Genomic DNA, 19,423 nt, shown 5'->3' on the forward strand with positions numbered 1-19,423 from the left:
CTTTCGGTTTGTTACGCTATCAGTTATGTAGCCCAAGAACACAAATTTCAATTTCGAAGTCATTTCCAACTCTCCTACAAAGCGGTGAATTTGAGTGTGATACCGCACAATGCGCAAGTGTCCTCTGTGAATATGCAAAACACCTCAATATCCGGGCCTATAGGTTTTATTTTTATAAAAGGAAATATCAACAGTCGGCTTTAGGATAACGCCAGATCGTCTTTTGCAATGAAACAAAAATTATTGGGGACACATAGGCTCCGCCTTTAAGGGTCTGGTGCAACAGCGTAGGCTATATACCCCCTGACATATAAAGTCCCGCTTTTTACTAAGCGTATGAAAGTGCCTGCGTGGCCTAAGGGTGACGTTAAAGCAAGGATCCTGGAAGTCTGGCTGACTCTGATATCACCCTCCCAATGAAAGAAAGGCCCGAGTTGGCGTAACGCCAGGTAACCATACGTCCAGTCAGTGCGCGACCATGTCAGCTGCTAGCTGCCACATGACAGTGCCATGCTCCTGATTTTATTGCGATAGCAATACTGCAGCAGGTTTCGACCCGTCGCGTCGTCCTTGAAAGGGCCACGTTCGACCTTGAACAGCCGCGAAGGAAAAGAAGAAAAAGAAAAAGAAGAAGAAGAAGAACGCTCGGTCACCGGCAGCTAATGATTTCGGTCCACATTCGGTTCAGCAGCATTGAACCCTTCTCATTTATATGTGGGCTGGTACCTTACGCTCTCGCGTCATGCCCTTAAAGGGTGAGCTTAAGTGTCCCCAATAATGTAGCACCTTACACTGATAGGGCGTGATAGGGGAATAATGTGGCAGGCAAAAGAAGCTTGCGCCGTTGCTTTCGCAATTCAACAAGGGTTAACCAGAGTTAAACCACAACTGATTTTTTCACTCACAACGCCTACGACGACAACGCGGACACCGGATTTTCTGGTGAATGGGGCGTTTAACGCTATCGCGTTAATACCAAGGACAAGCGGCTTAGGATATCGACTGCTGTCATCAGGAAGCACTGTTAATCCTACCTGCTACCGCTGCACTAACTTTTTTGGCCACCTAGGCTGTAACAAGGATGTTCGGAGCACCACTACTGCTATTTGACATCTGTCTACACTAATTGGCAGACATCTGGTACCACCTTTTATACAGACACAGCCGCAATGCCCGAAATTGTCTGAAACAATGAGTATCATCATCATCATCAGCCTGACTATACCCACTGCAGGGCGAAGGCCTCTCCCATATTTCTCCAATTAACTCGGTTCGGTGCTAGCTGCATCCACTTGACCCCTGCGAACTTCTTAACTTCATCCGCCCACCTAACTTTCTCCTGTCCCCTGCTACGCTTTCCTTCCCTTGGAATCCAGTTTGTTACCCTCAGCGACCATCGGTTATCCTCTCTTCGCACTACATGTCCTGCCCATGCCCATTTCTTCTTCTTAATTTCCACTAGAATGTCGGTAACTTGAGTTATTTCTCTGACCCACTCTGCACGCTTCCTATCTCTTAATGTTACCCCTACCATTTTTCGTTCCATAGCCCTCTGGGTTGTCCTCAACCTAAGTAGAACTCTCTTGGTTAGCCTCCACGTTTCAGCCCCATAGGTGAGTACAGGCAAGATGCAACTGTTGTATACTTTCCTCTTGAGCGATACCGGTAAGCTGCTAGTCATAATCTGCGAGTGCTTGCCAAATACGCTCCATCCCAATCGTATTCTTCTTGTTATTTCCTTTTCGTGGTCCGGATCTGCGGTTACAACCTGTCCTAAGTAGATATATTCGCCTCCAGTACTTCGCTACCTAATGTAAACCGCTGTTCCTTCCCGAGGCTATTGAAGATTACCTTAGTCTTCTGCATATTGATTTTCAAGCCTACCTTTCTACTTTTCCTGTCTAGGTCATCAATCATTATTTGCAGTTCATCCCCCGAGTTGCTTAGCAAGGCAATGTCATCAGCAAATCGCAGATTACTGAGGTATTTTCCATCTACCCTTATCCCTAACTGTTCCCATTCCAAGTCTCTGAATACTTCCTCTAAGCAAGCTGTGAATAGTATTGGGGAGATCGTGTCTCCTTGCCTAACACCTTTCTTTATGAGAATTTTGTTACTTTCTTTATGCAGAACTATGGTTGCTGTGCAGCCACTATATATATCTTCCAGCACTTTCACGTACGGCTCGTCTACCCCCTGATTTCGCAATACCTGCATCGCCGCCGAGGTTTCAACTGAGTCAAGTGCTTTTTCGTAATCAATGAATGCTATGTATAAGGGCTGGTTATATTCCGAGCATTTTTCTATCACCTGATTGATGGTATGGATATGATCTATAGTAGAGTACCGTTTCCGAAAACCTGCTTGATCCTTTGCTTGATTGCAGTCTAAGGTTGTCCTGATTCTATTAGTGATGATTACCTTAGTAAATACCTTATACGTAACAGACAGTAAGCTGATTGGTCTGTAATTTTTAAGGTCCTTAGAGTCCCCTTTCTTGTGAATGAGGATAATGTTTGCATTCTTCCATGGTTCCGGTACCGTCGATGACACCAGGCACTGCGTATACAGGGTGGCCAGTTTTTCTAGCACGATATTCCCCCCGTCCTTTAGCAAATCTGTAGTTATCTGATCCTCTCCAGCCGATTTCCCCCTTTTCATAGTTTCTAATGCTTTCTTGACCTCGTCCTTCGTCACTGGTGGAACGTCTGACTGTTTTTCCCTGCCGCCAATCTCGTTACGGTCCTGACTACTTTGGCTACTGTAGAGATCTGTATAGAACTCCTCGGCTACTTTGACTACCTTGTCCATATTTGTGATGACGTTGCCCGCCTTGTCCCTTATCGTATACATCTGGTTTTTGCCTATGCCCAATTTCTTCTTTACCGCTTTAAGGCTTCCCCCGTTCTTTACAGCATCCTTAATTTTCTCCATGTTATACTTCCTTATATCGGCCACCTTGCGCTTATTGATTATCTTTGATATCTCGGCCAATTCGATCTGGTCTGTTGGATTGGAAGCTTTCATACTCTGGCGTTTCTTAATCAAATTTTTCGTCTCCTTAGAGAGCTTACCGGTATCCTCTCTAACTATCCTACCGCCTACTTCTACCGCACACTCAGTAATGATATCTCTGAAATTATTGTTCATTGCTTTTAGGGTAATGTCGCCATCCTCGGTTAGAGCTGAATATCTATTCTGTAGCGAGATCCTGAACTGTTCTGCCCTCCCCCTCACCGCTAATTCGTTGATGGGTTTCTTTCTTACTAATCTGTTGCGTCCCTTCTTCAGATTTAGGCTAATTCGGGACCTCACCATCATGTGGCCACTGCATCGCACTTTCCTGATTACCTCTACATCTTGCACAATGGCAGGGGTTGAACACATTATGAAGTCAATTTCATTTTTAGTCTCCCCCGTTAGGACTTTTCCATGTCCATTTCCGGTTCTTCCGTTTGCTGAAGAAGGTATTCATGATTCGTAAGTTATTGCGCTCTGCAAACTCAACTAGTAATTCAACCCTGCTATTCCTAGAACCAATGCCATAGTCACCTACTGCCTGGTCTCCTGCCTGCTTTTTCCCTACCTTGGCATTGAAGTCGCCCATTAGTACAGTATACTGCGTCTTTACTTTTCGCATTGCCGATTCTACATCTTCGTAGAAGCTTTCAACTGCCTGGTCATCATAACTACATGTAGGTGCATAGGCCTGTACAACCTTCAGTTTATACCGCTTATTAAGCCTAATTACGATGACTGCCACCCTCTCATTAATACTATAGAATCCATCTATATTACCCGCTATATATACTTATTGACAAGGAAGCCTACTCCTAGTTGTCGCCTCTCTGGTAAACCTCGATAACACAGTACATGCCCATCCTTCAGTACAGTATATGCCTCACTCGGCCTCCTAACCTCACTAAGCCCTATGACATCCCATTTCATATCCTCTAGTTCCTCTAACAGCACTGCTAAACTAGCTTCACTAGCTAGGGTTCTAGCGTTAAACGTTGCCAGGGTCAGTTTCCAATGGCGGCCTGTCCAGCGGAGCCGGGAATTCTTAGCACCCCCTGCTGCGTCACAATGAGCATAGACACACACATACAGACACACAGATACAGAAAGACACACACAGATACAGAAAGACACACACAGATACAGAAAGACACACACAGATACAGACAGATACACAGATACAAACATACAGATACAGACAGACATACAGATACAGACAGACAGACACAGACATACAGATACAGACAGACAGACACAGACATACAGATACAGACAGACAGACACAGACATACAGATACAGACAGACAGACACAGACATACAGATACAGACAGACAGACACAGACATACAGATACAGACAGACATATACAGACACAGACAGACAGACACAGACAGACAGACACAGACAGACAGACACATACAGACAGACAGACACATACAGACAGACAGACAGACAGATACAGACAGACAGATACAGACATACAGACACAGACATACAGACACAGACATACAGATACAGACATACAGATACACAGACACAGACAGATACACACACAGACAGATACAGACACAGACAGATACACAGACAGACAGATACACAGACAGACAGATACACAGACAGACAGACAGACAGACAGACAGACAGACAGATACACAGACAGACAGACAGACAGACAGACAGACAGACAGACAGACAGACAGACAGACAGACAGACAGACAGACAGACAGACAGACAGACAGACAGACAGACAGACAGACAGACAGACAGACAGACAGACAGACAGACAGACAGACAGACAGACAGACAGACAGACAGACAGACAGACAGACAGACAGACAGACAGACAGACAGACAGACAGACAGACAGACAGACAGACAGACAGACAGACAGACAGACAGACAGACAGACAGACAGACAGACAGACAGACAGACAGACAGACAGACAGACAGACAGACAGACAGACAGACAGACAGACAGACAGACAGACAGACAGACAGACAGACAGACAGACAGACAGACAGACAGACAGACAGACAGACAGACAGACAGACAGACAGACAGACAGACAGACAGACAGACAGACAGACAGACAGACAGACAGACAGACAGACAGACAGACAGACAGACAGACAGACAGACAGACAGACAGACAGACAGACAGACAGACAGACAGACAGACAGACAGACAGACAGACAGACAGACAGACAGACAGACAGACAGACAGACAGACAGACAGACAGACAGACAGACAGACAGACAGACAGACAGACAGACAGACAGACAGACAGACAGACAGACAGACAGACAGACAGACAGACAGACAGACAGACAGACAGACAGACAGACAGACAGACAGACAGACAGACAGACAGACAGACAGACAGACAGACAGACAGACAGACAGACAGACAGACAGACAGACAGACAGACAGACAGACAGACAGACAGACAGACAGACAGACAGACAGACAGACAGACAGACAGACAGACAGACAGACAGACAGACAGACAGACAGACAGACAGACAGACAGACAGACAGACAGACAGACAGACAGACAGACAGACAGACAGACAGACAGACAGACAGACAGACAGACAGACAGACAGACAGACAGACAGACAGACAGACAGACAGACAGACAGACAGACAGACAGACAGACAGACAGACAGACAGACAGACAGACAGACAGACAGACAGACTGTTGTGCCTGGCCAAAGCCGCCTAGAAATTCAGCCGGACGCCAAACTTCTTCGGCGAACGCCTCCTTCACAAACTTTGGATACTTCTCTGCAAAGCACCAATGCACTGGAGGCGAGCCGTACCAAAGGGACAGAAGCGACGTGTTTTAACATGCGCTGAACGTCCAGACAGCACGGCGCGCCGTGGCCCTGACGGTGAACCCCTTCTCGCCCCGCGGCATATTTGAAGCGAGAGCGCAGCAAGCTCTCCCATTGGCCCTGCGAAAGTGCTGCCGTCGGATTGGACCATTTTGAGCGTCAACGGTTCTCGGCAACGGAGTCTCAAGTGCTTCCGTTCGAGACTCCGAGTGTGTGAGTTCGTCACGAGCGTCCATCGGGAGCAGTTCGCCCCCTGACAGTGCGGACGCGGCGGAATCTCCCCGGCCGTCGCTGCGCGAGAACAGTCGCGTATGGCTATGTTAGCTTTCGGCCCCAGAGCCGATCTTGTTGTGTAAATACATGTAAATAGTGTATAAAGCCTTTTCTTCATCTCACCAACGCCGACTCGGATTCATCGCTACCGCCCAGGAAGCTGACAGCCCTCGTTCACGAAACGGGTGACGAGCGCTGCGTTACCAGCTCCTTGGCACAACCCTGTTGACGGTGGGCTACTGTGTGATAACCCCACCGGCACAATATTGGTGGCAGTTGCAGGATCCACTGGCACAACATTGGATGGCAGCTGCGGGATCGACCGGCGTCAGGCACCTCGGCGCGGTGAGTACCTGAAGTTTCCCTCAAACGCCAGACTTCTCTAACACACAGGGTAGCTTAGAGAAAGGCTGAGCGTAGCATTGTGTTAACCTTGCGTGTTTCAAGCCTACAGGAAGTGTTTTGAAAACCAGGGGATGCTGAGAAGGGAATCAGTGTGAGAAAGGCTTGCGCATCTCTTGCTAGGAGCGAGATAGCGAACGTATAGTACACTATTCTAAAAAGGCAAACAACAAGAGGCCGGTGTAAAGATGGAGAGTTACAAGGTCAGAGAACTTCTCCAAATTTGTGATGAGTTGGGCATCGATTTGGGCTCAGCGAAAAGAAAAAAGGATATTCTTGAGATCATGCAGGCAGAGGAAGTGACGGTTGAGGAAGCCGCAGAGGCCTGGGATGATATTCAAGAGAGAAAAGGGAAGGAGGAAGCCAAAAGGCAAGAACTCCAAAAGCGCGATGAACGTCGCGAGAAAGAGGACGCCCGCGTATGGAAACTGATGCAGCTGGAGGTTTCAGTACATAGAATGAGCGTGGAAAAGATTAAAGCTTTTAATGCCATTCATTGTAACGGTTCAATACCGCGAGACTGTCCACCACCGTTCCTCATCGCCGAGGATATGGCAGTGTATTTGGCAGACTTCGAGAATGTCTGCAGAAGTAAACGTTTCGAGAGAGATAGTTGGGCGCAGAAGTTGGTAGCTCTTCTCTCCGCTGAAGCGTCGGAAGAAATCAAGCGATTGGTTGGCGACCGCTTGAAAAATTACGATGAACTAAAAAAGTCATTGCTGATACGATATGAGATAACGCCTCAGGATCTTCGGAAAAGATATGAGCGCGAGAAACATTGTAACAAGGCATACTTTGATTTGGCCTATCAGTTGAAAGCCGCTGTAAGCGAATGGCTAGAAAGTCAGGAAGTCTCAGAGCAAATTGTGCTTGCACCAGAGAATGAGACACAACTTGGGGAAGCGGCCAAGCAACGCGATAGCAGCAGCGAGCTGATCGAGTCTCAAACAGAAGTGTCTAGGGTTACCTTGGTCGAACCATTGGCAGCTGAGACGGTTGGAGCCGACTCCATCGGCGAGAAATCTGAAGTGACACCGTCCTGCACGCATTCCCACGTAGCAGTAAGCATTCCACCAATCGAGAGTGGCGACCTGGCAGTAAATCAACCGCCTGACAACTCAGAAGCAGCAGTTGTACAGCGTGGCGGAGATGTAGTCAGGCTAGGAGACGACAAATTGGTGATGTCCGAGATCAGCGTTGTCGGAGATCATCACTCGCGGAAAAACGAAGTGGCGCTCATGGAAATTGCGCAGCCCACGAGTGTTGAACACCTAAGGCAAACCCATGACGCAGACGCTGTCGAGAATCCCACCTGTGAAGTCGACAGCGAGCGACTAGATAAAAGCCATGCATCTTCCTGTCCTGACGCGCTCAATTGTATTGGCGAAAACAACCCTGGTGCGAACATGGACCTCACGCGATCCGAAACGCCCCAGCTATCAGACGACCTTGATCGTGCTCCGGTTAGCGCTGAGCGATGCGGCACACCGGCGGATCAGAGTAACTTGAGTGGCGAGCCTGCAGAGCATATACCTAGCTCGGGGGCTGGCGTGAGCGAGCCTTGTCCTTGTTCGGACGCGACTGGCAGTGAGTCATGCGCTGCTGGCCGCGATGCAGGCGCGGCGCCGAACTCCGACGATGTCGGCGCCATACTAGCTCCGGTTACCGGCAGCTTGAAAGAGTTGGCACAAAAAGAAAGTAAGCAAAAACTCAAGTGCCGCCACCGAAAAGAGCGGAAAGGCAGGTGCATGAAAGAATGCTGTCATCGGAAGGTCAGAAAACGCAAACGATCGCGAAAGGAAAAGAAGCGGCGATCCCAGTGTCACAAATGCACCCGTGCTCTGAAAATGCGCGATTGGTGCGCAAAGCGTAAGGAACGAGACAGATCGTTCAACAAAGCGAGTAACTTGTGCTCGTCTGTTCTTTCACGCACAAAGTGGAAAGAAAGGTCTCGTAGAGAAATGGACAGCCGAAGCTGTGGCGGAGGGAGGAGAGCCAAACCACCCGAATACTGCTACGCATTCTGCCGCTTGCGGAAAAGAGCAGCACAATGCGAACTCGGATGCTTTGAGTCATGCATTCGAGACATAGCTACCTTCAACGAGCATTTCGTCGCTAACGGTAATGCTTTAGGCAGATCGGGGCAAAATTGAATGACCTCCTTACTTCCTCAGTTGTGGTCTACGGTCCAAGTGATTTCAAGGAGACTCTTTTCTATTACTGATTATTAATCTTCTTTGCTATTTAATGTATCCTTAATGCGCAAAATTGTTGTTTGAACCTTGTGCACTGCATCGTATACACTTGTCTCTTGTTGTAGTGGGAGTAAAAAGGGGACAACAATTTAGCTAATTGAATTTGAAATTTTGCCTCTGTCTGGTGTTTGACGGGTGACCGAGGGTACTTGCTTGTGTTGGGTGTTGCCTGTTGTTGGTCGGTTTCGCAAGCCGCAGAACAGTCTACCGTTACCAGTGGCGAGAGGCAAGGGCATCGGAGCGACCCGGGCGAAGTTGATCGGCGTGCCCCGGCAACAAGGCTGTCGGCAGAGATCCTGACCTGGCGAGTGGAACGTGAGGCTACCTGGCGCCCGGACACTGTACGTGAGCTTGGAGGAACCTGGCGAACGAGCGCGCCCGGCATCCGAGCCACATGCGAGCAGCTCGTCTTCCCGGCGCATTGTCTGATGGCGGGGGTGCTGTTGTGCCTGGCCAAAGCCGCCTAGAAATTCAGCCGGACGCCAAACTTCTTCGGCGAACGCCTCCTTCACAAACTTTGGATACTTCTCTGCAAAGCACCAATGCACTGGAGGCGAGCCGTACCAAAGGGACAGAAGCGACGTGTTTTAACATGCGCTGAACGTCCAGACAGCACGGCGCGCCGTGGCCCTGACGGTGAACCCCTTCTCGCCCCGCGGCATATTTGAAGCGAGAGCGCAGCAAGCTCTCCCATTGGCCCTGCGAAAGTGCTGCCGTCGGATTGGACCATTTTGAGCGTCAACGGTTCTCGGCAACGGAGTCTCAAGTGCTTCCGTTCGAGACTCCGAGTGTGTGAGTTCGTCACGAGCGTCCATCGGGAGCAGTTCGCCCCCTGACAGTGCGGACGCGGCGGAATCTCCCCGGCCGTCGCTGCGCGAGAACAGTCGCGTATGGCTATGTTAGCTTTCGGCCCCAGAGCCGATCTTGTTGTGTAAATACATGTAAATAGTGTATAAAGCCTTTTCTTCATCTCACCAACGCCGACTCGGATTCATCGCTACCGCCCAGGAAGCTGACAGCCCTCGTTCACGAAACGGGTGACGAGCGCTGCGTTACCAGCTCCTTGGCACAACCCTGTTGACGGTGGGCTACTGTGTGATAACCCCACCGGCACAACAAGACAGACAGACAGACAGACAGACAGACAGACAGACAGACAGACAGACAGACAGACAGACAGACAGACAGACAGACAGACAGACAGACAGACAGACAGACAGACAGACAGACAGACAGACAGACAGACAGACAGACAGACAGACAGACAGACAGACAGACAGACAGACAGACAGACAGACAGACAGACAGACAGACAGACAGACAGACAGACAGACAGACAGACAGACAGACAGACAGACAGACAGACAGACAGACAGACAGACAGACAGACAGACAGACAGACAGACAGACAGACAGACAGACAGACAGACAGACAGACAGACAGACAGACAGACAGACAGACAGACAGACAGACAGACAGACAGACAGACAGACAGACAGACAGACAGACAGACAGACAGACAGACAGACAGACAGACAGACAGACAGACAGACAGACAGACAGACAGACAGACAGACAGACAGACAGACAGACAGACAGACAGACAGACAGACAGACAGACAGACAGACAGACAGACAGACAGACAGACAGACAGACAGACAGACAGACAGACAGACAGACAGACAGACAGACAGACAGACAGACAGACAGACAGACAGACAGACAGACAGACAGACAGACAGACAGACAGACAGACAGACAGACAGACAGACAGACAGACAGACAGACAGACAGACAGACAGACAGACAGACAGACAGACAGACAGACAGACAGACAGACAGACAGACAGACAGACAGACAGACAGACAGACAGACAGACAGACAGACAGACAGACAGACAGACAGACAGACAGACAGACAGACAGACAGACAGACAGACAGACAGACAGACAGACAGACAGACAGACAGACAGACAGACAGACAGACAGACAGACAGACAGACAGACAGACAGACAGACAGACAGACAGACAGACAGACAGACAGACAGACAGACAGACAGACAGACAGACAGACAGACAGACAGACAGACAGACAGACAGACAGACAGACAGACAGACAGACAGACAGACAGACAGACAGACAGACAGACAGACAGACAGACAGACAGACAGACAGACAGACAGACAGACAGACAGACAGACAGACAGACAGACAGACAGACAGACAGACAGACAGACAGACAGACAGACAGACAGACAGACAGACAGACAGACAGACAGACAGACAGACAGACAGACAGACAGACAGACAGACAGACAGACAGACAGACAGACAGACAGACAGACAGACAGACAGACAGACAGATACAGATACAGACAGATACACATACAGACAGACAGACAGACAGACAGACAGACAGACAGACAGACAGACAGACAGACAGACAGACAGATACACATACAGACACAGACAGATACAGACGGACAGACAGACAGACAGATATACATACAGACAGACAGACAGACACAGACATACAGATACAGACAGACAGACAGATAAAGACACACACGCACACAGTGTATCACAGGTGTGCTTACAGTACAGGGTTTATCCCCGTGGTGTAAGTGCACTCGTGATTTACACGTTCGATGCAATATGTGCGCCCCCTACTGAAAAACACGCATGCTGCGCACTGAAAGCGTACCAGATTGCTACACTCGTAAAAGAAGACACCCGTAGTGGCCAAGGACATTCCGCGATTTTAGCACCCGTAATTCCCGTTAAAACAAACATTCAAGAGTATAGGGCTCTCACTGTGCACGAGGGCATTTGCATTGTCTTACACACACAAATGTGCGAATGCCTCACAGCACTTTCTTCGTGTAAACTATTTGGTAAAGCTGTTCACGAAATATGTACAGAAAGCACCACAAGTTAGTGTTCAGTGCTTGAACTAACGCGCATTCGCTTTTGTTTTTACGCCCCACACCACCACCCTCGACAAACAGCTGAAGGTTGCAAGAGAAGGGAAACTATTAAGCAAGCGAACAAACAGATACACGTTTCAAGTGCGGTTAGTCAGCAATCCCGCGCTCTTATTTCGTTGGCATATACATTCAGACGCTACCGCCTGATGACAAAAACTGTCGGGGAACATCCCAATAAACACGACGCCACGAACACCAGTCGCTGGGTTATCACGCCAGCAACACAGCAACTCCGAAGGCCAGTCAGTTTATGCATTTACCCAAGCTGCTCAAAACAGAGCCAAAACACAGCGCAGGCACCGGGAGCTGCGTGTACGGCGCCAACATATCACGCGCGCCTCACTGCCTTTCCCTTGGCGAGCCCAAACAGATCGAAGCTTCTTAAACGGCGTCTAAATGGACGCCTTCGGAGACTCTGGCAGCGGTCCAAAGAACACAAGCACGAGCATCTCGGAGCCGGGCCACGTGCATTTATGTGTACTCTGAATACTGCGTCACATGAACGGCAGGGCAGAGACCTTTGGTGTTTCTGCACTTGTGTTCCGATCACTGACCCACCGAAGCAACGCGCCGGTCTGTTCGAGTTTAGTCGAAGGGAGCATGCTTTCACGCACCTCGTTCGAGTAGAAGACAGCGACACTAGTCGTTGAGGAAGATAACACGAATTACCTATAAGTTACTCTTTTCCCGGAGGCTGCCAGTACTGCCGCTAAATATGAATCGCATGAGCCTGTCGGTGGCATGTTAAAGTTTCGTACACTTCTCTATACACATCGTAAGATATGAAACATCTGCGATGGCAAGTACTGTCGATGGACTCGAATGCGTTGTACAGCCTCGTCCACTTCTAGCTATAACAATGTCACTTCTTTTAAAGGGCCATTGCGTCCGACACGTCAATGCAGTAAAGCTAAGCGGCTGGCCATGCGAAGTGCCACCTCCATATCCGTCTGTGCGTGTATCAATTTACTTCGATATGTGCCTGTATCGGATGCAATGCTGCTTTGAAAGGAGTGACCTTGTTATAGCTAGAAGTGGATGACCTGTACATGAATTGCTAAAGTATAGCCGCTAGCGATACGAGTGGAACATAAAAGATTAAGAGCGTTTCAGATAGAGATGCTTGGTTATTATCACAGTTTTACCACGGTAACCATGATACAGTAACCCGTGAATCGCTAGTATTTTTAGCGCATCAGTATTCTGTGTTGTTCGCGTTTTGTTTGTTTCCTCGAAAATACAATGCAAGGCCAATTAGCTGATACCATTTATGTTCAGCCATTGCTTATTGATTAGCAGCAAATGAATCGCACAAATTGTCTAATTACAGATGTTTAGCCTTCGCAACATCAAAACAAATTGCTGGTTCTGTAAATTTTACTTAAATCTCTCAATGTGTGCACAGAAAAAATAAGGTATTTATTATTGGACGCCCCCCCCCCCCCCCCCCCTCCTTCCCTTGTCCTGGGAGAGAATAATGCTGTCTTCAAAGACAGCATTCGCTGCTGTTGGCATCGCAGACAGTGACGACGACGGTGCGAAACTGGAAAACGAGCAAAGAATAGCTAACGCTATATAAACTTCGCAGCTCCGAGGGCGGTACCCAAGCCGCCATTGTCTTATCATTACTTGGTGCGCCTTAAAGCCCATGATTAATCAGGCATGTAGTGGCTTCTCATGACGTAATGACGCATCTTCTATAATCAATATTCTTTCCCACATCCACATGACTGTACTCAGTCGGCTGACCGCAGGTCTGCTGAATTAGACTTGAAAGCAGAGCCAGCAATGATCACGTGGAAAATTCGATTAATACAGCAGGCACCTCAAGTCGCCAGAATGGCACTCCTGTCACAGTACCGTCAAATTCACAGTGCTATACTGCCGATCTGCAAAAGACTAACAGGTACCACACGTCCGCATGAGGATGTTAAGAAGCCAGCGCACGCCTCGCGCAGCAGTACCAACATTTATACATATAGCCGCGCTCGGCAACCAAAAATCATTTTGCCAGCAGGTAGGCTCTGCTGGACTCCGGATGACTGAATAATCGCCTAATGTACCCTCTCCTCACCACGTGTACTACGGCGCGCTGGACTAGCCTCCAAGCTTAAGTTCTTTGTCTGCGGTCCGCACATTTTTCATAGCCCTGGATAGATGGTCCAATTTCGCCGCTTGGCGCCAACTGGAAAAACATTACATTGACGGATTATCACTCAGCACTACGTATACTTTTCGCAGTGGTGAGCTCCGTATTGATTTAGAGCCGCCAGGTTCATTTAATGACACCAAAATCTTAGTATGCAAGCGTTCTGGAATTTGAATTCGCCGAAACGCGGTCATAATTTGAATCTATTGTCCCTTAGGAAGGGCGAAGAAAAAAAAAAACAACCTCTGCATACCTATCAGATAAAAAAAGTAGCTATAAATGATTTCAAAGACAAAACGCGCGTAGAACCAGGAATGGGGGCCCGGATTTCGATAACGTAAGCGCGAGAAGCAAAATCTATGTGAATGGGTAAGCGTGAGAATTAAAACTGAAATATTTGTTCCATAACACCTTATTGATTACTCAAATATATGGCTACAGGATCAAAGCTGAGCATTTATAATCATAAAAAATCGCCAATGTCGCTGATCCACCGCGGCGGGTGCGTGTTCGGAGAGATTGGAATACAACCCATGAAGCAACGAGGCAAAAAGTGACAGACAACCGTTAGTTGTGTCGCCTTTTTTTGCTTTGTCTGCGCTGTTTTTTTTTTTTTTTTTCTGTTCAGGAGGGTGAGAAAGAAAGAGTAGGAGGAAGAGGGGAGCCATATCCCACCCTGCTGCTCCAGACAATAGAGGAATCCTCCGGGAGGCCGGAGCTCGCGCAGCCTCAGCGCAGAGCCGATCAGCGAGGGCAGCGTCGATTCGAAGAAGCGCCGGCTCTCGTCCGGCGGCAGCGACTTGAGGAAGCGCTTGAGCAGGTCCAGCCGGATCTCCTCCCGCGGAGGGTCCTCCGGATCCAGACCGACGCTGCATGCGTGAGAGAACAACGGACGCCCCTCGTCGACATCAACGAAGGCAAAATCGCGAACACATTACGACAGTTTTCTCTTCTACGTGTTCCACGGGTTTTGTCTCCCGCCTCAGCGAGGTCATATCGAGCTAAGGATATATGAACATGGTGTTTCCGCTAACTTTGGGGGACATACTACGGGATTTGACATTAGGGCGAACTGCCGCAATAGTGTTCCTAATCTGGATCCCAGACAGGATGCCGTGTAAGGTAACCATAGCTATTTTCTGAAATGCGTCACGGCTTCGAGCACGGCATTTCTGTGCCGCCTGTTCCTGTGTTCCGTGTGAACGAGCTGTTTTCTCGTTTACTGTCGAAACCCCTGAAGCGAGTAGAGTGACGCTATTAATGAGACGGCCAAGACACTTCCAATGACATCACCGATACTGCTACTAAAGATGGCACCAACGAGGCTACCAATGATGTTTCCAATGATGTCACCAATGACGCTACAAACTAGCAAGTTCCACGAGTGTTATATATTCATCGTTTGACGCGAATGCTACTCCACTAACAACAAAGGCGTTTTCAGAGCAACCGTACGGACGTTCTGGTTGGTTTGGTTTATAGGGTTTAACGTCCCAGAGCGACTCAGGCTATGAGAGACGCCGTAGGGGAGGACTCCTGAAATTTCGACTACCTTGGGTTCTTTAACTTGCACTGACATCGTACAGCACACAGGTGCCTAGCTTTTCCCTTCCATCGAAATGCGGCCGCCGCATCCGGGATTCGATCCCTCGCCCTTAGCACAGTAGTTGAGTTACGGAAGTTGTTCCCACACGCTTCTGTCCCCACTATAATAAACAGACACTAATGGGCCACCACTGCATGTAAGGCTACGGATTAATGCGAACTGCGACTTGTAGTGACGGCCACTGCGACTGGAGGTCCAGTAGACCGCTGCTCGAGAGTCACTTCTCACCAGCAGAGGTCGTAAATGCGCTGCATGTCGGCGACCAGCTGCTCGGGCGAGTGGGCGAACCGGAGCTGGCTCAGGTGACGCTCCACTTCTTGCCACGTAGGCACGTCGCAGGGCAGTAGCACGTGCGCCATTCGTCAGCGCTACGTAGCAGCCACTCGTCAGCGCCGCCAACAGCAGCACCCGCCGCACCGCACCAGCGGCAAAGACGTCAACGCGCAGTAGCGCCGGCGGCCACATCTGCGGACTGAGTCACTGCTCCCTCCAGTGCGCCACCTGCAACATACGGAGGAAGCATGGCACGAATAATGTCAGCGACACCAGTGTGGAACACTTGAAACGTGAAAATGGTTAATGCGAGTGATCGGAACGCCTCGTATTTCGGAGCTGACTTGGTGCTCTTAAGATATGGCTCTTGCTTACACACAGGGCAGCCTAGCCGACCATAGCCGACCGATCGAGTAAACAAATAGACGCCTGTGTTCTGTGCTATGTCTGTGTGCACATAGAAGATCGGATGGAAAGTAAATGACATGTCGCCAATACGGTGACTCATTTCCTCACCTGAAATTAGGCCTCTTTTGGCGACTACAGAAAGACTTCCCCTGACCCTAAAACAAACATGCAAGTCGCCCCACACTTTACGCAGATGTTATCACAATCTGGACCACCGAGGGGAGCCTTGAGGACAGGAGGAGCACCTTCAGCAAACCGCCTTCATAGTCGATGCGTATGCTGCCGACTGTGATCTCAAATGTACTCCCGCAATATCAGAGATTCTGCATGTCAGGGCAAATTATAATGATAAAACGTCTCTACACATCCCTCTGTCGGGAGGTCACATCAGAGCAATACTGGAGCCCTGGATACTGGGTTTGTTCATCAATGACAGGCTTGGGCCGGGGTCTATTATAGCGAAACTCAAACACGTAGGCGAACAGGCAGGACGCATGATCCATAACATTTCCTACGAGCGTGGTGGTCTGCAGGGCAGGGATGCGCTATGGCTCACCCATGCCTTCGTGACCAACCGGATCCTCTAAACCGTGCCGTGCCTACGCACCATAAACAAGATGACAAGCGCATTGATGCCATCATCAGGAAAGCGACAAAGCGAGTGCTGGACCTCCCGGTTGTTGCCTCTAATGCCAAATTGAAGGCGTTGGGGGTGCTAGGACGCCGCCTGCTATGCCTCTCACACATCCAACAGACATGCCCAAGACGGATAACAACTCGGAGTTGCGACGCCATATATGCTCTGGGTCGCTCCGTTCCCGCGTAACTGGTGGCCAGTCAGTGCTGGGCTCCTGAGTATATGAAAACTTGAAATTACTTAAAGGAAAAGAGTACCGCGGGCTCTGAGGCGTCTCATTTTTGTTTGGTACGTGCCCCGACAGCACGTGCGAGGCGTCCACCCAGAGGTGAGGTAGGTTTGCATTTTATAGCCTGCGAAAGCTTGTTTAGGTTCGCCTTCGTGCTGATGGCGCGTTTGAGCTACTTTGCAAGGGGTCAGGACGTTTTGACCCTTTTCATTCAACCAGCGTGGACTGAATGCATGCACTTGATGGATTCACTGCTCCAGAAACTGCACAAACACGCTTTTGCGCACAGCACGAAGTGGATAGAAGAGAAGGAGAGTTAGATAAATAAAATAGCGCTTCGGAGACGCTGCTTCGAGCCGTGAAAGCCATCGGCAAGTGACATATTCTAGTCGGTTCTGCGTTGATTTAGCTCCTATTCTCAGCCACCGAAAGCCAACATACGGGCACCGATCTTCCGTCATCCGCGCGCCGATTTGCAGCAATCAGGGCAACAAAACGAGGACGTCCGGGCAGCGGACGAGTGTGTCCGCGCCCCCCAAATTTTACCTTTTCCGAATTTGACCAAAAATTGCTGTTCAACGTAATTTTAGTATGGCCATCTCAGACGAGAGTTTCAAATTAGGTGGGCAACCTCTAAATCTTGGTCCTTGGACCCTCAAAATTTGACTTCGTCCGAATTTACCGAAAAATGGTGTCTAACCTAATTTCACTATAGCCAACTAAGTGGTGCCTTTTAAATTTAGGTGGACAGTCCCCAAAATTTGACCTACCTGCCTACGCATTATCCGCGCGTAGGAGCAATGGATTCTGATGAAATCAGAGGTAGGAAGCCTCTGGCGGGATGCGATCAGTTTGAGAGTTATACGTCACTGCAGAAAAACGTTTGAGATCACTGCGGCCCCCCGCATTGGCGGAATGCGTAAGCACGTCACGCGTTACTAGGCTGCGCCATGACGACACGGTGGCAGCTACTACAGCAACCGCGTCTTTTGAACATAATATACTCGATACGTATTTTTCGACACCTTTTTCCTTTGTGCATGCTTTAATTATACTACCGCGGGCCGCGGACGATAGCACAATGTTTTAACAAGTACTTTCAAGTGTGTTTCTGACGGAGGGAGCAACCACAGCTAGAATCAGTCGTCGTGCAACATGGTTTCAGAAAGGGCATGTCCAATGTGACTCAGTTAGTTACGACAATTAATGAATTCTAACTAGTTCTTGACAAATCAGGGTAGGTTGATGTCCTTATTTTAGACTTTCGGACGGCATTTGACATAGTTCCCAACGTAAACTCATTTACCTATAAATTAGAAAGTATTGGCGTCCCTACTTACATTGCTAACTTGATTTCTGCTTGCCTGAAATATAGGAAATAATACGTAGATGTTAATGGCTGCAAATCAAGCGAGCTACCAGTTACTTCAGGGGTACCCCGAGGGAACTTCATAGGCCTGCTGCTTTTCCTGATTTATATCAATGATCTGCCAGTTTCCATTTCCGAGAATGTTTCCTTAAAGCTTTCTGCTGATGGCTACATACTTTTTAAGAGCATAAATGAACAGAATGATCTCTACATTTTGCAAAATTCACTCTTAGCAGTTCATGAATGGTGTGTTAAACGGAATATGCAATTTAACCTAGAAAAAGCTGTCCTTTTGCGCATCTCGCGTAAAAACACATCTTAGTTCTTTCTCTTAAGCCTGTTAAACTATTTAATTCACGAAGTGACACATTATAAATACTAACCTATGATTTAACATGGACTGCCAATATAAATGACATACGTTCCACGCCATTTTAAAGATTCTCGAAGTAAGCTGAAATTTCTTGCATACTCAAAATTTATATCTAAATTATACTTCGCTTCGGTTTTATGGGATCCATTTATAAAGAGAAATATATACCGGATAGAGATGGTGCAAAGGAAAGCTGTCAGGTCTATTTATAACAAATACAAGACATTAGACTCACCCTCGACTCTAATGAAAGCCAACCATATCCCATTACTTGAAGTACGCAGAAAAATGTCCCATTTACTGTTTATGCATAACCTTTTGTCACATAAATTAAGCATACCTCGACCCACAATTTTCAAACAGCTGTCGCGCTGAACACGACTCACGAAGTCAATTGCTCGAACCCATTTTTGCAAGGACTGACACTTTCAAGCACAGTTTTTTTCTTCCGCGGAACGTTGCTGATTGGAACCGTCTTCCCGAGGGCATTTTCCAGTCTCCCAATTTTAGTAAAGCTCTAGAGGATTATTTTCTTGAGTAAATCAGTGCTGTATTGGTTGTTCTTGGTTATTGACTGCAACTGAATGAACTGCCT

General features: G+C 48.5%; 1 protein-coding gene across 3 annotated transcripts in view; it reads right to left on the bottom strand.

The window, feature by feature from the left end:
- LOC146199414 (uncharacterized) overlaps nt 1-19,423 on the bottom strand; it is a 105,768-nt gene that overhangs the window by 20,808 nt on the left and 65,537 nt on the right. For all 3 annotated transcript variants that reach the window (XM_084594885.1, XM_084594886.1, XM_084594887.1), the window contains exons 2-3: nt 15,768-16,040; nt 14,609-14,802 (exon numbers count right to left, since the gene is read on the bottom strand). In XM_084594885.1, coding sequence (XP_084451011.1) covers nt 14,609-14,802; nt 15,768-15,898 — 325 coding nt within the window. In that variant the 5' untranslated portion in view covers nt 15,899-16,040. The remainder of the gene's footprint in view (nt 1-14,608; nt 14,803-15,767; nt 16,041-19,423) is intronic.

Source organism: Amblyomma maculatum, chromosome 2 (assembly GCF_055883805.1).
Source record: "Amblyomma maculatum isolate TAMU_Amacu chromosome 2, ASM5588380v1, whole genome shotgun sequence".
Classification (NCBI taxonomy): Eukaryota; Metazoa; Arthropoda; class Arachnida; order Ixodida; family Ixodidae; genus Amblyomma; species Amblyomma maculatum.